The sequence below is a fragment of the Pelodiscus sinensis genome, chromosome 4 (assembly GCF_049634645.1).
Source record: "Pelodiscus sinensis isolate JC-2024 chromosome 4, ASM4963464v1, whole genome shotgun sequence".
Taxonomy (NCBI): Eukaryota; Metazoa; Chordata; order Testudines; family Trionychidae; genus Pelodiscus; species Pelodiscus sinensis.
In genome coordinates, this window is record NC_134714.1 from 20875793 (window position 1) to 20893134 (window position 17342).

The following is a 17342-nucleotide window of genomic DNA, read 5'->3' on the forward strand; positions in this document are numbered from 1 at the left end:
CAGATACCACAGAAAGAGGCAGCTGTAGGTGTTCACATCCTTTTGCTCATCTTCCACATTTCAGTTTCTTTATTTTGGGCTTTGTAAATAAGCTTAAAATGACAAAAATGGGAATTAGAAGAACATGCTCAGAGTGATTCAGAAACTTTAAAAAAACACTTGAGACTTAATTGAAGCTGATGAGGATTGCAATGTACTTACATTATTTGTATTTGATCAGAGGATGTTGGAGCTGCTAATTAAATACAATCGTGAAAAAGAAAATGCGAGTCTAGGATGTATCAGGTGAAATATTTCCAATAGAAATTAATAATGCCATCCATCAGGACACTGGTAAGACCTCATCTGGAATACAGTGTGTAACTGTGGTCCAGGCCTGCCGATGGGGGGAGAAGGGGTGGAGAGTTAAGGGGACAGTTGCTCCTAGCGTTGCCAGATGGTTTCAACAAAATTACTGGACACATTTTACATAGCATCACAATCTACATTACATCCTATTTAGAAAATACCAGACATTTCTATTTTCTCATTTCTATTTTCTCAATTTGTTTCCCGAAGAAGAAAGCTCAAATACTAGACTGTCCGGTTTAAAACCGGACACCTGGCTACCCTAGTTGCTCCAGGGCCTAGTGATTCAAAGGGGCCTGAGGTTCCGGCCAACACTGCTGCCACGGTAACAGCAGCAGTGACTGGAGCCCTGGGCCCTTTAAATTGCTGCTGGAGCATTGTGCTGCGTGCTCCAGACAACACTACGGGCTGGAAGAGAGGCAAGGTGCACTGTGCTTGGCTGGCTGCCATCAGTCCTGCCCTCATCCCTGTCCCTTCTGGGAGCATAGAGCTGTGAGCCTGTGGAGGCTGTCAGCTCCTCTGTTGTGGTCATCCATGCTCAAGAGAAGATCAATTGCACCTGAAATAAGGGCAGAGCATGGCTACTAGGATGAGCAGGGGATGGAAGACCTTTCTTAGCAGCGGAGACTAAAAGAGCTTGGCTCATTTAGCCTAGCAAAACAGAGAAGGCTAAGAGGGGATCTGCTTGTTCTAGATAAATACACCGAGGGGGAGGAGACACACACCAGGGAGAGGGAAGAACTATATAAGCTAGTACAAGAACAAATGGGTACAAACTGGCCAGGAGTAAATTTAGACCAGGAATTAGGTTTTTAACCAACACAGGTGTGAGGTTGTGGAACAGCCTGCCAATAGAAATACTGGGGGGCAAACAACCTAACTAATTCTAAGCTGGAGCTTGATACATTTATGAATGGGATGTGACAGGTTTGCCTGTGACAGCAGGGGACTGGACTCAGTGACTCTTCCGTTCTTATTTATTATCATGACTCCCAGAAGCCTGAGCCACGTACGAGGACCTTATTGTGCTAAGCACAGTTCAGAAAAATACCAAAGGAATGTGAGTAGGTGGGATTGTGACAGAAACTCAGTGACCAGAATCTAGCAGATATAAGCCCCCTATGAAATGGGACACTGAAGCTGCTTTTACAAAATCATTTTTTTTCTTGTACTTGGCTGAGCTGTCAACCTTCAGTATTTTTAACTGTGGGGTTTATGGGTTGGGTTGGTGCCCGTGGGTTAGGATCTGGCAGGACTGGGAGACTCCAGGATCAATATTTTTTCTCTCAGATGGTTTGTGTTATAGTATCTCCTCCCTTTCCCAGTTAATCTCCTTTCCCTCACAGGCATTCCAACATTAATGAGCACTTGGAGAGCTCAGCTTTTTTGCTCAAAGGTCACTCTTTTTACTTGTTGAAGATTGGATAACATGTCGGTCTCCAGCAGGAGTAATTCTTGTCTCAGTGCTCTGTCCAAGCTAGATCAATATTATTGGAGCTTATGGCTCATTCCTTCTCCTAAAGCAGAGGGTGTATTCAGACACAGTTTACTGTATGCCTGGCTGTGTTATAGATATAGGCTGAATGGGGGAATGGTTTAAGAGTCGACTGGGAAGGTCACAGGGAACACGTAAGGTGGGGTAAAAACTACAGTACTCTTAATGAATGCTAAGGGGGATTCAAAAAACATCCATGGGGAGACAAAAGCCAGAACTGGGTAAGCAACAGAAGCAATTAAAATATTTAGAGGGAACAGTAACAAGGTAAAGGAAGGGCAAAGAGCATCAAGGAAAACTAGAGCTATTGAGCAGAGAGATTTGACTGCAAACATCAACAACTCCCCATGCTGAAAGGGTGGTAAGTCACTGGGGAACCAGGGAAAACATTGGAGAGCTTGTGATGTGAGACAAGTGGTGGTGGCAGATACTGGCGTGCCCATGTAGCAGAGGAGGCAAGAACGAAGAGAAGAGAAGAGAAGAGAAGAGAAGAGAAGAGAAGAGAAGAGAAGAGAAGAGAAGAGAAGAGAAGAGAAGAAGGGTTTGTAGAGATGGATGATCAGCAAGAAAGATCTGGCTGAAGACAGAAACAGAGCAATGCAGGAGAGTGAAAAAGAGCAGAATGTGACTAATGAGAGGATTCAGAGAGCCATTGAAGGAATTGGAGAAGTTCAAAGATCAAAGAACAGGAAGCCACAGTGCCTCGGGTCTATTGTAATATGCAGGAACATGAAGGGTGGTGGAGGAGCTGACAGGCTGGGTCATAGGAACAACGAGAAGAACTCCAGGCTGATCATAAAAAAAGAAGAATTTCTAATGTTAGTGTTACCCAATGATTTCTAAACCCCAGAGAGACTGTAACACGCAATCAGGAATGTTCACATTTCTACAGCTCATCTGCTTAATCAGTGTCATTACACAGCCTTCGGATCCATCACCCAGAGGACACATGTGATCAGACTGGCATTTATGTTTGTTCCCACACATTTCTACAGGTGCATACTCATCTCCATAGCAATGTAGCTGGTGAGATGCAGGGCTTTTCTTAGGCTTGTGGAACTTGGGCTGCTTCATTGGTGATGGCAGCAGGAGCAATGTTCTTTGTTCGAAAAGCTGCAGTGCGAAATTATTCATAAAGGCAATAGATTAAGTGGCTGCCTATTTTGATGTGTCTCTTACAGGGCATGACACAAGATATATTCAATATTTGAAAAGGGCCATAATAAGGGGTGTCGCATACAAGCCACCATGTGTGTAATCAGCACACTAAAGCCTCTGTCTAAAGCAAAGGGCTCAAACCCCTGGGCCATGGGCCAGTCTCGGCCAGAGCAAATGCGCAATCCAGACTGGCACACCCTCTGGGCCAGATTGCACAGTCACTCCAGCTGGGACTGACCCACAGGCCAGGCATTTGAGACCCCTGATCTAAAATTTTCCAAGGTACCACTTTGAGCAGGATTTTGCCAGCTGTCATACCTTGAATCTCTAGCCTCCCGTCTGCTTTTGACATTTTCTTCATCTCTGGTGATTAGTGGTGTGAACTCATGATGTCATTTTCTCCCTGGGTGTGTGAAGTGTTTGATGTTCATCTAAATTATATCAAGAGTAGCTAGGTAATACAGTGAGGGTTGCGCATAGGCTGCTATAATGTATAACTGGCATAATTTTTGCATTAACTGAAGTTATGCCTTTGTCCGTGCAGCTAGAAAACATGAAGATTCCCTAGTACACAGTCATTGGCACTAATCAGCTAATTTAGTTGGTTGATTTGAATTAATTTACTTTATTGTTGCTAGGCTGCTGGGTGGCTATTCTATTGCATTGTGACACTTAGGCTTTGTCTATATTGCAGCCTGCACCCGTTTGACTAACGGTGAAATTTTAAACTGATCCATTTAAAAATTATATCAGACCATGTGTGGACACTCTGAATTTTATTGCTTGGTTTAGTTTAACTTGGTATGGAACTGGGCTGAATTAAACTGGCAAACTAGATTTAAATCAGGCGATGAGAATCCACCTATAGCTTTGCATCATCTTAACTAGATTGGTTTTTAACTTGATTTAAAGTTAAATTGGTGTACCTTTGAATATAATAGGTCCTAAATGTCAGGACACTTTGGCTGTGTCTACACTGGCTCATTCTTGCATGAAAATGGCCGCTCTTGCGCAAAACATGCCGCCTGTCTACACTGGCCGTGCATTCTTGCGCAAGTAAACTGACATTGTACTGTAGAAAATCAGGTGTTCTTGCACGAGAACTCTGATGCTCCCTCTCAGGAAGAAGCCCTCTTGTGCAAGAGCTCTTCCAGAAGAGGCCAGTGTAGACAGGCAACATGAATTTCTTGCGCAAGAAGCCCCTATGGTTTTTTCACAAAAACCTTGCAGCGTAGACATAGACCAAAAGTCTAAGCAGCATAGAATCATAGAAGCATAGACTGGAAGGGACCTTGATATGTCTTCTAGTCTGGTGCTGCCTTGAGTGCAGAGGACTAAGTGTTAGACCATCCTAACAGGCATTTATCTGATATGCTCTTAAAAATTTCCAGTAACAGAGATTTCACAACCTCCTTAAAAAATGTATTCCAGTGCATAACTACCCTGGCAGTTAGGAGGTTTTTCCTAATGTCTAGCTACGCCTGCCTTCCTGCAATTTAAACCCATTGCTTCTTATCCTATATTTGGAGGTTAAAAGAACAATTTTTCACCTTCCTTCTTGTAACAACCATTTATGTACTTTATGTCCCCTCTCAGTCCTCTCTTCTCAAGACTAAATCCAGTTCTTTCAATCTTTCCTCATACATCCATGAGTTTTAGACCTTTAATCATTTTTGTTGCTCTCCTCGGGACCTTCTCCATTTGTCCACAACCTTCCTGAAATGTGGTGCCTAGAACTGGAAACAATACTCCAGCTGAGACCTTATCAGCATGGAATAAAGCAGAATTACTTCTTGTGTGTTGTTTACAATACTCCTATTTATGCATCCCGGAGCTATGTTTGTTTGTTTTGCAATAGTGTTACGCTGTTGACCTCATGTTTAGCTGGTGATCCACTATAACCTCCCATCCCCAGAATACTTTGCACAGACTCCTTTCTACGTAAACCTCATCCCACGAGTCATTTAAATCGCCGCTTCATTTCCCTATGCTGGGCGGGTAGCCTAAACTACATGCCTCTGTGGTCAGAGGCATGTAGTCTAGACCTACCCTATGACATTATCTAAATCACTGATGAAGATATTGAACAGAACCAGAACTGATCCCTGTGGGACCCCACTTGATATGCTGTTGCATAGATAACTGCTCTCTGGGAATGGTTATCCAACCAGTTATAGTAAGTGGATGTATAAGTAGCTCCGTCTAGGCTGTATTTCCCTTGTTTGTTTATGAGACGATCATGTGAGACTGTATCAAAAGCCTTTAGCAAGATCTACCACATCTACTTGTTCACAAAGTCAAAGAAAGCTACAGGTTGTACCTCCCTTAACCAGGATGCTCTGGTCTGGGAACACCCTGGCCAGCCCTGCTCCCCTCAACCCCCTCCCGGCCAGCCCGGCTCCTCACTAGCCGGTTCCCCCCCTGCCAGCTCTGTTCCTCCCAACCCCGTCCTGGCCAACCCTGCTCCCCTCCCAGCCAGTCCCCACCCCCATCTGAGATCAAATGTGTCCGGTATTTTCTGAAAATCATCTGGTAACCTTACAAGTGTAGGTACATGCCCACATCAATAGATGTCATATGGCACTAGTTCCCAACCTTTTTTATGCCACGGACCAGCAAACCCATTCTCAAACTTTTGGAGGACTGGCAAAATTTTATTTGCATATTTGCATATTCATTGTGCAAATAATGAATATGCAAAAATATACAAATAAATTTTTCCTCTCCACCTAGCCTCTACCCAGCCCCTTGCTCTCTGGTGCCTAATACCCATTGACCCTCACCCCTGTACCCAAGCACCCATTGACCCTTTAACCTCTGACTCCTGCAGCTCATGCCAACACCCTCTTGCCCTGTGACCCCACCATGCCCTCATCCAACACTCCTTTACCTTTTTTCCCCACCACTGCATTCCCCAGAGACGGAGACTGCCCCCTCTAGAGGGCATGGCCATTACTGCCGTGTGGGCATGGGGAGTGGCCATTAGTGTTCTGCATGTTCCCTCCTCCTTCACATCCCCCTCCCCTAGTACATCTTGCACCCCCATGGGTGGGGGTGGGGGAGCATGAAGTCCCAACTGGGCCACCATTACCAATGGGGAGGAGCGGGGTAGGTGCCTCCTGCTCTGCCTCCTCCTGCTGCTGCCCCAGCACCTCCAGTGGCAAAATCATCAGTGTGGGCAAGGGGAGGGAGCGCGGAGCTCTGGCCGGGCCACTATTGCAGAGGACAGAGGGAGACACCTCCTGCTACATTCACCTCCTCCTGCTGCTGCCTCAGTCCTAGTGCAAAAATCAGCTACCACGGCTGCTGGAGCTGAGCCACAAAAAACAGCCAGCTTCAGCTCTGGCAGCTGCTGTAGCTGGGCAGCCAGCAATCTGCAGACTGGCAATTGGGAACCGCTGTCCTATGGGAACTAAATAGGGTTGCCAGATGGTTTAACAAAAAATACTGAAACCCCCCCGCCCACGCAAAAAACAAACAAACCCTGGGAAAAAATTCTGTTGAGAAAAAAAAAGGGGAGACCCAAGTTGTTAAGCAAAAAAACAGGAGAACATAAGAACAGAAACATAAGAGAAGCAGGAACATAAGAACGGCCGTACTGGGTCAGACCAAAGGTCCATCTAGCCCAGTAGCCTGTCTGCTGACAGTGGCCGCCACCAGGTGACCCAGAGGGGGTGGACCGAAGACAACGATCAAGCGATTTGTCTAGTGCCATCCATATCCAGCCTCTGACAAACAGAGGCCAGGGACACCATTTCTATACTCTGGCAAATAGCCTTTTATGGACCTAACCTCCATGAAATTATCTAGCATCTCTTTAAACTCTGTTATAGTCCTAGCCTTCACAGCCTCCTCTGGCAAGGAGTTCCACAGGTTGACTACACGCTGTGTGAAGAAGATCTTCCTTTTATTAGTTTTAAACCTGCTACCCATTAATTTAATTTGGTGACCCCTAGTTCTTCTATTATGGGAACTAATAAATAACTTTTCTTTATTCACCCTCTCCACACCACATTTCACATGTCCCATATTTTTTTTTTTTTTACCAGACAGGGGACCTGAATAATGGACAGTCCGGACGAAAACTGGACACCTGGCAACCTTAGCAACTAAACAAGCCATACTACGAATGATAGACGTTGCTTTTATTTAGTTTATAGGAATACTGGGATTTGTGTTAATAGCTAATCAAGCTATTTATGTCTCTTGAGAAGTGTGGCTTGACAGTGCATATGAAATGTGCCAATGTGTAAACAATGCCATTATAAGTGTCAGATCAGACAATAAAATTACAAGACTTTTTTATTCCTCAGCTCACTGAAGCTGAAAATAAAGATTTTATAAGGGGCTTTGTACAAGGTAATTGCTCATATCATGTGAAATGTGTGTGAGAAATGATTTGACCCTTTTCCTCAGATACAGGAAATCCCCGACATGCAACCACCTGAGTTCCGACCCCCTGCACTTACAATTTTTGTAAGTGCGGAAGGGGCCGAAACCCCCCGACTTACGTCCTTGGCCCACATTTACGATGGTGCATGGTGCCTATCGTAAGTGAGGGTTCGATTTACAATGCCCCCAACTTGTGATGCTTCCTAAGGAACCAATCACATCGCAGGTCGGGACCGCCTGTGTTTAGATTGGCTGTTTTCCTTCAAGCATTTATTTAAGTGGAATATGTATTTTAAGGCCTACATTAATTGACATTATGTTTCTCTAGCTACTAACACAATTATAAACCAAAATATAGACAGTTTCAAGTATTGCAAAAAATTGTTTACATGAAGCAAAACATGCTTTGGCTAAGTGGGGTATAAACTTTCATAACAGCTAATAGATGCTATGAGGATTCATGTGTGAATGTTGAAAATTAGGGTTGCTTCCAGATTTTAATTTGCAAGCAAGTAAAGAAACGTAGAGACACTGGGAATATGGTCTCCCCTGCAACCTTAACTGGTCTAGCATTTGTGACAGACATCTTGGCAAAGATGTCCCCTGCTCTTTGCAAAAAATTCTCCTCAGGCCTGATAAACTCATTACACCAAACCAAAGGATATTTATGCACCAAAAGTAATATGTAAAGTATCTAAAGCTATCTACATAACCTATTAAGATTTGTAATCATTGTGAATGCACGTATAGGTAATATTTTAGGGGATAATGTATTTATATTTAAAGTATGATTTTATGCACTTGGAGTAAAAATTAGTCAATAGGGGACAGTGCATCTCAGTGCTGACCCATTCCAGTAGGGATGGGGCTATCACCCTGGATTGGTTGGTGGTGCAGTGCCTGGCTCAGTCCTTTGCCTTGCACAGTACATAACTAGGGCATTCAATGGGAAAGCATTAGTTTCAAAGGCAAACAACCAAAACCACCTGAAGTGAAAAAAGGAACTTTATAATAAGACAAGGGTTTGCTGTGTCGGTGAATAGAAACCAAAGGCTGTTTTTGGTACATAGATGGTGGGCAAAGTGCTCTTCAATGAGAGAGCTTCTTGTAGAGGGACAATGTTTCATGAATATTTGGATCTTACTTCTTGGGAAATCAGCCAACTCTGCAACAGCCTGACTACTAGGAAAGATAACTATGGATAAGTATAGATCTAGGTTTACATAGTGATTTTTGTCTTGTATGCTAATAATTTGTTTTTGTGACTTACATTTCTAGTTAAATCTTTATGCGTTCTTAAATAAACCTGCTTTTAGTTTGAGTGTAAGTATTGCGTGGTTCACAGGAGTGGACATGGTGGTTTAAGATAAAACTGTAAACTGGGCTAAACTGTACCTTTGGGTGTGGAGGAGCTGGTATGTCTGTGAGTAGTTTGTTTTGGGGATGGGAGTTCACAGGGGAACGATCTCAGGGGACTCAGGGTACCTATTGTTAACTGCAAGATGAAGACAGACCAGAGGAGAGTGTTTGAATAGCTGAAAAGCTGGTGATAGGAAGGCGCTGACACCCAGCTAGGCCCACGCAAGACTCCGTCACACTGAAGCTGGGGGAGACAGTCCTGACTGGCCCATAAACTGTCACATTTCAATCTTTGTTATGATGTTGCTTTTTCTGCCATGTTGACTGACCATGATTGCATGTCATGCTCTCTGGGGTCTGATGCTTGTTAAAATGAGTATAATTCACATAGTTTCAACTGGAATTTTGTCTATACTTCTGAGAGCATGGCTGACAGTGCTGTTTACTCCTTTAGGGCCAATGAGGCTGTGACCGCCAAGTTACAACATTCTAAGGAGGGGAATATTGTAACTTGTGGCAGTGAAATGGTGGCTGATCCCTGTGGCCCAAGTGCTCATTGTTTAGCGTCTCTTGTTTGTGACAGTAACAACTAGAGCCTGCATCCATGGAAATTTAGCAACCTACCTCAATGACAGCAAGGTCTGGGCCTAGAAGTATAGATGATGACACTATATTGGAGAACTGTACTTTCAGCCACACAAGAATACAAACTGGAGACAAGGGTGTGCATGAACAACAAGAATTAATGATATCTTCAAAAAGATTATACTTATTCAAAGTGTGCAGTTCAGTTACACCTAGGCTGAGCCCCACCATGCTAGGTGCTACACAAACTTATAGGAGAGGGGTCAGCAACCTTTCAGAAGTGGTGTGCCAAGATTTAACTTGTTTACATTTATTTATGGATCTACGTGCCGGCGGCAGGCTGGGGAAGGCTGGGTACGGTGACCATATTTTCTGAACGAGCTGCAGCTAAGAAGAGTGGTTTAATTTTAATGATTAAACAGATAAAGCATTTTAACTTTCTCATGTTAGTTTCTCAAACTTCATTTTAAACAAAGTAAAATATTAATTTATGTCCAACGCAAAAGGTTTCAATACTCTGGTCATCTGAAGAAGTGGGTTGCGCCCACGAAAGCTCATGATACCATCTACGTGTTTTGTTAGTCTTTAAATGCTACTAGTCTATTTGTTGCTTTTCTTTATTTATAGCAGGGGTGGGGAACCTTTTTTTAGGTTGGGGCCACTGACTCACAGAAAAATCATTTGGGGACCACACAAGTAAGAAAGAAGAAGAAGAAAAGGAAGTTCAGTTTCTGCAAAGTAAAATTGTATCCCCCCCTCACAGCTTCCCTCTGCTCCAGCCTTGCTCCCCTCAGTCCCATGATCTCCCCCCCCCCCACAGCCTGACCCCCTGCATCACTCCATATCCCTCAGTGCAACCCCTGCCCCCTCCCATTCTGCCCCCATATCCTCCTTCACCCACCCTACCACCACATCCCTGTGTGCCCTGCGTTCACACTGGCAGGGCAGCGGCGCTGGGACTCGCAGCTCCCTGGGAGCGGAGCAGCGCTGCGGGCGGGGGTCAGGGGAGGAGTGCAGAGTCACTTCTCTGCCCAGTTCAGCCCTTTGCCAGGGCTCGCCCCTCACCTGCAGGCTGTGGCTCTGGGGCAGGCAGAGCCCGGGGCTGGCTCGGAGCTGATTCCAGGCACAGTGGGGCACTGGGGAAAGGCTCCCTGCCCACGCACATACCTCACAGGGAGCAGCAGGTGCAGCCCAGGCCCTGGCACCCTAAGAAAGCGGCAGCAGCTTGTGACCAGCTGCCTTGCCCTGGGTCTGCAGAGCAGCTCCAGCCCCACCCTTTCCTGGAGAAGGGAGCAGAGCCTGTGGGAGGGAAGGGGTGTTAACCCCTTAGCCCCTGGGAGCAGCACGCCCTGGCTGGGCAGGAGCAGAAACAGGAACATGGAGTCCAGTGTGGGGTTATGCTGCCAGTTCTGCTTGCCGGCCTGCCCTGGCCCCTATGCACCCAAACCTCCCCCACTTGCCCTTCCAGCAGGAAGCCGGAGCCGGTTCTCCACCCTGCAGCTGTGTGGCAACCGCAAAGCTCCAGCCGCTGCACTGGGGGAGGGGGAGAGCTGAGCTCCTGCTGCGCCTGCCGTGGGTTGCTGACCCCTGCAATAGCACATTAAAAATCCCTGCTCCCAAAACCATAGGATGCCAGGCTATAGGATCAGTTGAATATGGCAGGATATGCCCTCACAACACCCACATAGCATGTGCCCCTGCAGTACCAGCTTCTCTTTATTTGTATTCCAGTGGTGCCCTCAGTGTACTAGGGACTTGACTGAAAGTGTGATTGGCTGTCTCCAGCGGGGTAGGCAGGATCCATGCCCTGCTCTGCCTGGCTCCCAGGAAGAGATCAAGATATCCCCCCAGCTCCTAGGCAAAGGGGTGGCTAGAGAAGCTCCACGTGTTGTCCCACCCACCTAGTGCTGTCTCAAGAGCTAGCTCCACAGCTCCCTTTGGCCAGAAATGCCACAGCCATGGCCAATGGGAGCTGAGGAGTCAGTGCTCGGGGCCTGTGGGGGGGTGGCAACATACAGAACCTCCTTGGCCATCCCTCCATCTAGGAGACCGAGGGCCATGCTGCCTATTCCTAGGAGCCACATGGACTTCCTCTGTCCCTGGGAAATGATGGGGCCATGTGAGGTCACTGCCAGCTGAAGCCCACACCTCACGCCCCCTCTCACACTGTGAACCCCTCAGCTCCATCCTGAAGCCTCCTCCTTCATCCCAATCCCCTCAGCTCCAGCCCCAACCCCGATCCCACACATCCCAGATAGAGCCCTCACATCTAATGAATAAACTCTGCCCCAGCTCAGAGCCCCCTTCCAAATTCTAACCTCTGGGCCCCAGCCTGAAGCCACCTCCTGTACCTGAAACCCCTCATCTCTGGCTGTACCCCCAGAGCCCGTGGCCCCCAGCTGGAACCTCAACCCCTGCTCCAGTCTGGTGAAAAAGAGTGAGAGAGAGCAGGGGAGAGCGAGCGACATAGGAAGGAGGAAGGGAGTAAGTAGAGAACAGGGCCTCAAAGGGATGGGGTTTTCTGCAGTTTGGAAGTTGCAACCCTACGCCTCACAGTCATCATGGAAGAAGTACTAGGTGAATCATTTCTTTGAAGGAACATTATAGGATTACCCACATGTACAGTACATACAGCACACACACGTAAGTCAGCTACATTTCCAGCATCATTTTAATACTATTTAAATATAAATATTGCATACAGAGATAACTAATTATAGAAAATAAAACTGTATTCTATAAACACACTAGTGACCTACAAGTACCTGGAGAAATACAACCTCAGCGTTAGAAAGCAGAAATTCACATGCAATATGCATAAGATGTAGTCACTTTTAAAGAGGTTTTACAGAGGTCTTGAATTCAACAAACTGGATATTTTGGTCATTAATTCTGTAACTAAAAGATGAGGTCTTGAAAATAAAAGTTTGCTTTCAAAACATTAGTTTAACATCCAAAACAAGATCACCATTTCCAGCTCCAGTCTGTCATAGGATCATAGAGCTGGAAGAGACCTCAGGAGGTCATCAAGTCCAGCCCCCTGTCCAAAGTAGGACCAATCCCAACTAAATCAACCCAGCCAGGGCTTTGTCAAGCTGAGACTTAAAAACCTCTAGGGATGGAGATTCCACCACCTCCTTAGGTAACCCATCCCAGTACTTCACCCCCCTCTTAGTGAAATACTTTTTCCTAATATCCAACCTAGACCTCCCCCACAGTAACTTGAGCCCATTGCTCCTTGTACTGCCATCCATCACTACTGAGAACAGCCTTTCTCCATCCTCTTTGGAACCTCCCTTCAGGAAGTTGAAGGCTGCTATCAAATCCTCCCTCACTCTTCTCTTCTGCAGACTAAACAAACACAAATTCCTCAGCCTCTCCTCAGAGATCATGTGCTCCAACCCCCTAATCATTTTGGTAGCCCTCTGCTGGACCCTCTCCAATGCGTCCACATCCTTTCTATAGTGGGGGGCCCAGAACTGGACACAATGCTCCAGATGTGGCCTCACCAAAGCCGAATAAAGTCTAGCCCAACAGCAGCAAGATAAAAGGCAACTAAAGAGAAAGATTTTATACAAAAGGATAGCACAAAATGTGTGTTGGATTTATGCATTTAGGCTCCCCTGAACACTTAAAGCACATGTTCAAGTCCAATTGAAATGCATGCTTTGCTGAATGCTATAGATGTTAAGCTCAGTTAATGCTTTGCTGAAGTGGGGCCTCAGACTACAACAGCTATTATAACACATAATTAGCAATACAAACCCTTAACCTATTGTGGTGGAAAACACTGAATATAAATAGGATGAAGTCAGAAATGTGAGCACCTAAAATCCCAGTCCCACACAGAACTCTAATGGGAGCTCTTTGTGCAAAGCACCTGCAGGACTGGGTCCTAATTTGCCAAGCAGGCTTAGCAATTCCCACCTCATGGAGGTGAATGAGGTCCAGAAGTGGTAAATTCCCACCTTTTGTCTGACTGCAAGGCTGTGGCCAGGGAACACAAGGCTGGTTTAGCTGGGCAGCAGCAGTCAGTTTACACTGTGCGGGCTGTAGCCTCACAACAGGAAGGTGCAGAGACTTAGATTTTTAAAAACATTAACATTTAGAATTTACAAAATACAGAAAGCTCCTGAAATCCAAAGATCTGCAGTTTCCTGTGCTGTGACTTTTCTTCTTGTCCATGATAATAAGATTCTGAAACACAGTCACAATGAGACCCTTTAGAACTTGCCTTATCCAAATTGCTCTTGCAAGCCAGCCTGAGGGCAGACTTTGTTCCTTCCTGACCCCTTCACCACATCTTACTGATGTAACAGAAAAAGCAGCTTTTTAGCCTCTGATTAAAAAGAAAACCTAGCAGATGCCTAATAAGCATGCTCCAAAATGATTTTTTCAAGCACTTCACATTTTTATTTTTTTTCTTCCAGAAGTGTAGCAAAGAGCATCTTCCTCCATAGAGGACAAGCCATGCTTTTCAGCTCTTACCTAAATAATTAGTTAGCTAGGTAATACTTGCAACATCTCTGACAAATAAGTGGAGTACTATTGTTCCCACAGGGAAACTGAGGCAGAGTGGGATATGCCCGAGATGTCAAAGAGTGTCTGTGTCTGATTGGAGAGCTCTGTTTGCTGTTCAGAGAATGTGGCCACAACCTCTCCATCAGATTCCATCCCTTCGTAGCTAGACACAGAGCAAATCTCGCAATGACAAAAAAAAGACTTCAGTAGAGAAATGCTGCTGCACCTCTTAGCTGCACAGATTATGCATGAGCCCTGCTGAACCTGGGCCCAGACTGTGACTTTTACTAGCATTGCAAACAGTCCCATACAGTGCGAGTGCTGGGGTCAAGACTACGAAACCCTCATGGCTGAAAACAGAGCTTCATTGGAAGTGGTGGGCTTGGCACTGACATCCAGGATGCTCAGGATGCTTTTGACTTCATTGCTGGGCAAGTTTCCCTTGATGTACAAGATGGCAGCAAGGTGCTTTTTGCTAGAGAACAGAAAAGATCAAATGTTAGTGCCTCTCTATGTATGTATCTTAGGTGATTATGTGACCCCATGATTTGAGCACCTACAGGTCTTTAATTCCCTTGTCCTCCTAATACCCCTGTGAGGCAGGGGATGTGCTGGCCTGTCTTTTTGTTGTGTGTATATATAGCACTTAGCAGAATGGAGTTCTGGTCCAAGAGCGAGACTCCTAATCACCATGGTAATACAAATAATATCTCAATTCCATAGATTGCAACTGGGCCACGAGAGGCTAAATAACTTGCTCAAAGTTACACAGGAAGTCTGTGGCAGAGCATGGACTATAATCCAGGTTTCCCAAATCTCATGCAAGTACCCTGGGCACTGTACTCTGGCCTCAATTGACAGAAAGAGAAGAAAACTGGCTCAGAATGTGCCAATTCCAAAATGGTCACAAAAAATGGATATGTCGGGGGAGGTGGGAAACTCTGAACCTGAACTATAAAAATCAGTGGTGGGTGGTGGCACAGCTGAATGGTGGAACTTGGATCTATATGTCCTTTGGAAAAGAGGTTGGGAATATTTAGGAAATAAAATAAAATTATCCAGCTTTCTGAACTGTTCTTTGCTAAAAGAGGAATTGTTACCCAACATTCAGCAGTGTTATTAGGTGCTTGGCATGCACGATGAAATCTCTACTCTATTTGTAGCAGGCCTTGAAGTGCCTGAACCTGACCTAGAAAGCTGAGGTTCACAAACTAGCTGCTTCTAATACTCAACTGTTGTCATGAAAGTACTGTGGACATTCCAACAATGTTCACAAATATTTTTCAGTATCTCTTACCTGATATCTGGATATTTATTAGCCAATGTAGCAACTTCTATTTTAATGGCACTTGAATCCTGAAGTCTGATTATTTCAGCCAGTTGTGGGAGTGCAGAATCCAACCACATGGCTTTGGACCCCTATCAGAAACATAATCAGAGTAAACAGTCTGTAATATAGATCCATTGGGATTACAAAACCTGTCTGAATGGGGTGGAGACATGATTAAGAAACATTGTTTATGACTACTTCCAGATAAGCCAGTTTCTGACGCGATGGGTTGGCCAGCAAGTAAGGAACTGAGCAGTGAGTAGAAACAAGGCCCTATAGTTTTAAGAGGCTTTGTCCTAAACTAGTTTTAACCCTGACCAGACTTTGAGAAGTTTAGCTGGACATTTGTTTTAAAGTGGCTTTTGTGCTCTCAGCTGTACACAGTTCGCTTCTCAGCTACTTAAGGTTTGTTACCTCTGGATATATGTAATGATCTAATCTACAAGAACACTGGGGAGTCCTCTGGCACAATAAAGACTAACAGATTTATTTGGGCATAAACTTTCATGGGTAAAAAACACTTTGTCAGATTAACTGGTTTTTACCCACAAAAGTTTATGCCCAAATAAATCTGTTAGTCTTTAAGATGCCACAGGTAGGGATGTTAGTGACTAGTCGACTATCCGATAAGCTGGTTCCCCCCAGTACCATCTCTGTGGAGGACAGTGGGAGGAGGCAGAGGTGTAGCGGGAGACCAGGCGCAAGCCAGGAATCAGCTGAAATTCCATCAACTAGTCGATTAGCTGATTAAACACCATTTAACATCTCTAGCTGCAGGACTCCTCGTTGTTTTGGCAGATACAGACTAACATGGCTAACCTTCTGAGACCTCTAACCAACATAGCAGATGCATGTTGTATCACTGGATTTGTGCCTGATCTTTGACTTATCAACTATCTGCTAAACCCCTTCCTATTCCGCTGGAACAGAGCCCCAAGCAGACCTGCCAGAAACTAGGAATGTTAGATATCAGGTAATTGACTAGTTGAGTAACCACATTAATACTTATCGGTTACTCAACTATTCTATAGTCTCCAGGGGTGAGGCTGTCCGCCAGTGCACTCCAGTACCACTCCCAGGTAGCCCTCTGTCACCCTGTGCTGCTGCCTCTGTATCAGAGGCAGCAGAGTGCAGTGCCAGGTGGGAGCCGGTCTGTGGGGGGAGCCAGTTTAAAAACCAGCACCCTGCACAGACAGGCTGCCTCACCCTGTGCTATTGCCTCTGATACAGAGGCAGCAGCATGGGGGTCCAAGCTCCCTGCAGAGGTCGCTGGGGGGCAGGTGTTGGGAGATGGGAAAGGGGAAGGCTGCTGCAAAACAGCCTCTGTCTGTGGTGGTGCAGGGGAGGTAGAGCAGCCTCTCTCCATGGGAGCTTGGGCCCATGCAGACACAGGTTGCTTTTTGGCACCTCCCCTGCCTGTTCCCTACACCCACTGCACTGCTGCCTCTGATAGAGGCAGCAGCACAGGAGGGCAGTTGGCATGTTTTAAGCTGGCTCCCCCCAGCACTGTTTCCTGCTGCTCAGCTTAGGCAGTAAAGGGGAGGGTGAGAATTCATGTAGTCGACAAGATTAACCAATAAGCCTAAGCTTATCAGTTAATCATATAGTTGACTACACATTGACATCCCTACTGGAAAACTTTCCCTGACATCCCTTCCACACCATCTGCTTTTCATAGTCTGTACTTCCTGCCAGCTGGATTCACTGTAGTTCAGCATAGAGTCATAAGAGAAGGGATAGGATTGAAATCAAACAAGTGTGAGTTGGTTATTAATTTTCTTGACCAAAACCACTCTTCTGAAAACAAAAACTGGCATTTTCAGAACCAGCCTAGAGTAAGAGCAGCAAAAGTGAGGGAAATCAAGGGACAAGGGGCATATCCAGTGCATGTATTTATCCCACAGAACTGCAGCTCCTGATATACAATAGATAATTATTAGATAAAGAAAATTAAATGCATGTAAACTGAGCATAACAGAAAAGGAATCAATTGCATGTAACCTGAAGGAAGTAGGAAATACACATTGTAATCAACAGGCCATTTGCTGCTACTAGGGTGTTAGGCTTGTAAACTGTGTAACCTTCAACCCCCAGGCATATATTCCAATTTACTCCAGCCCTAACCTTGGAAGACTCTCCTTCTGTCTAACACAC

General features: G+C 45.5%; 2 protein-coding genes across 6 annotated transcripts in view; one reads left to right on the forward strand and one right to left on the reverse strand.

Annotated features, from left to right (window-relative positions):
- LOC102454878 (exocyst complex component 3-like) overlaps positions 1-9695 on the forward strand; it is a 131607-nt gene extending 121912 nt beyond the window's left edge. Inside the window, exon 11 of the mRNA XM_075926505.1 lies at positions 7051-9695. Coding sequence (XP_075782620.1) covers positions 7051-7063 — 13 coding nt within the window. The 3' untranslated portion in view covers positions 7064-9695. The remainder of the gene's footprint in view (positions 1-7050) is intronic.
- A 2295-nt stretch (positions 9696-11990) lies between these two features.
- TNFAIP2 (TNF alpha induced protein 2) overlaps positions 11991-17342 on the reverse strand; it is a 43902-nt gene continuing 38550 nt past the window's right edge. For all 5 annotated transcript variants that reach the window (XM_075926503.1, XM_014571973.3, XM_025183059.2 and 2 more), the window contains 2 exons: positions 15156-15277; positions 11991-14333 (listed from right to left, as the gene is read on the reverse strand). In XM_075926503.1, coding sequence (XP_075782618.1) covers positions 14192-14333; positions 15156-15277 — 264 coding nt within the window. In that variant the 3' untranslated portion in view covers positions 11991-14191. The remainder of the gene's footprint in view (positions 14334-15155; positions 15278-17342) is intronic.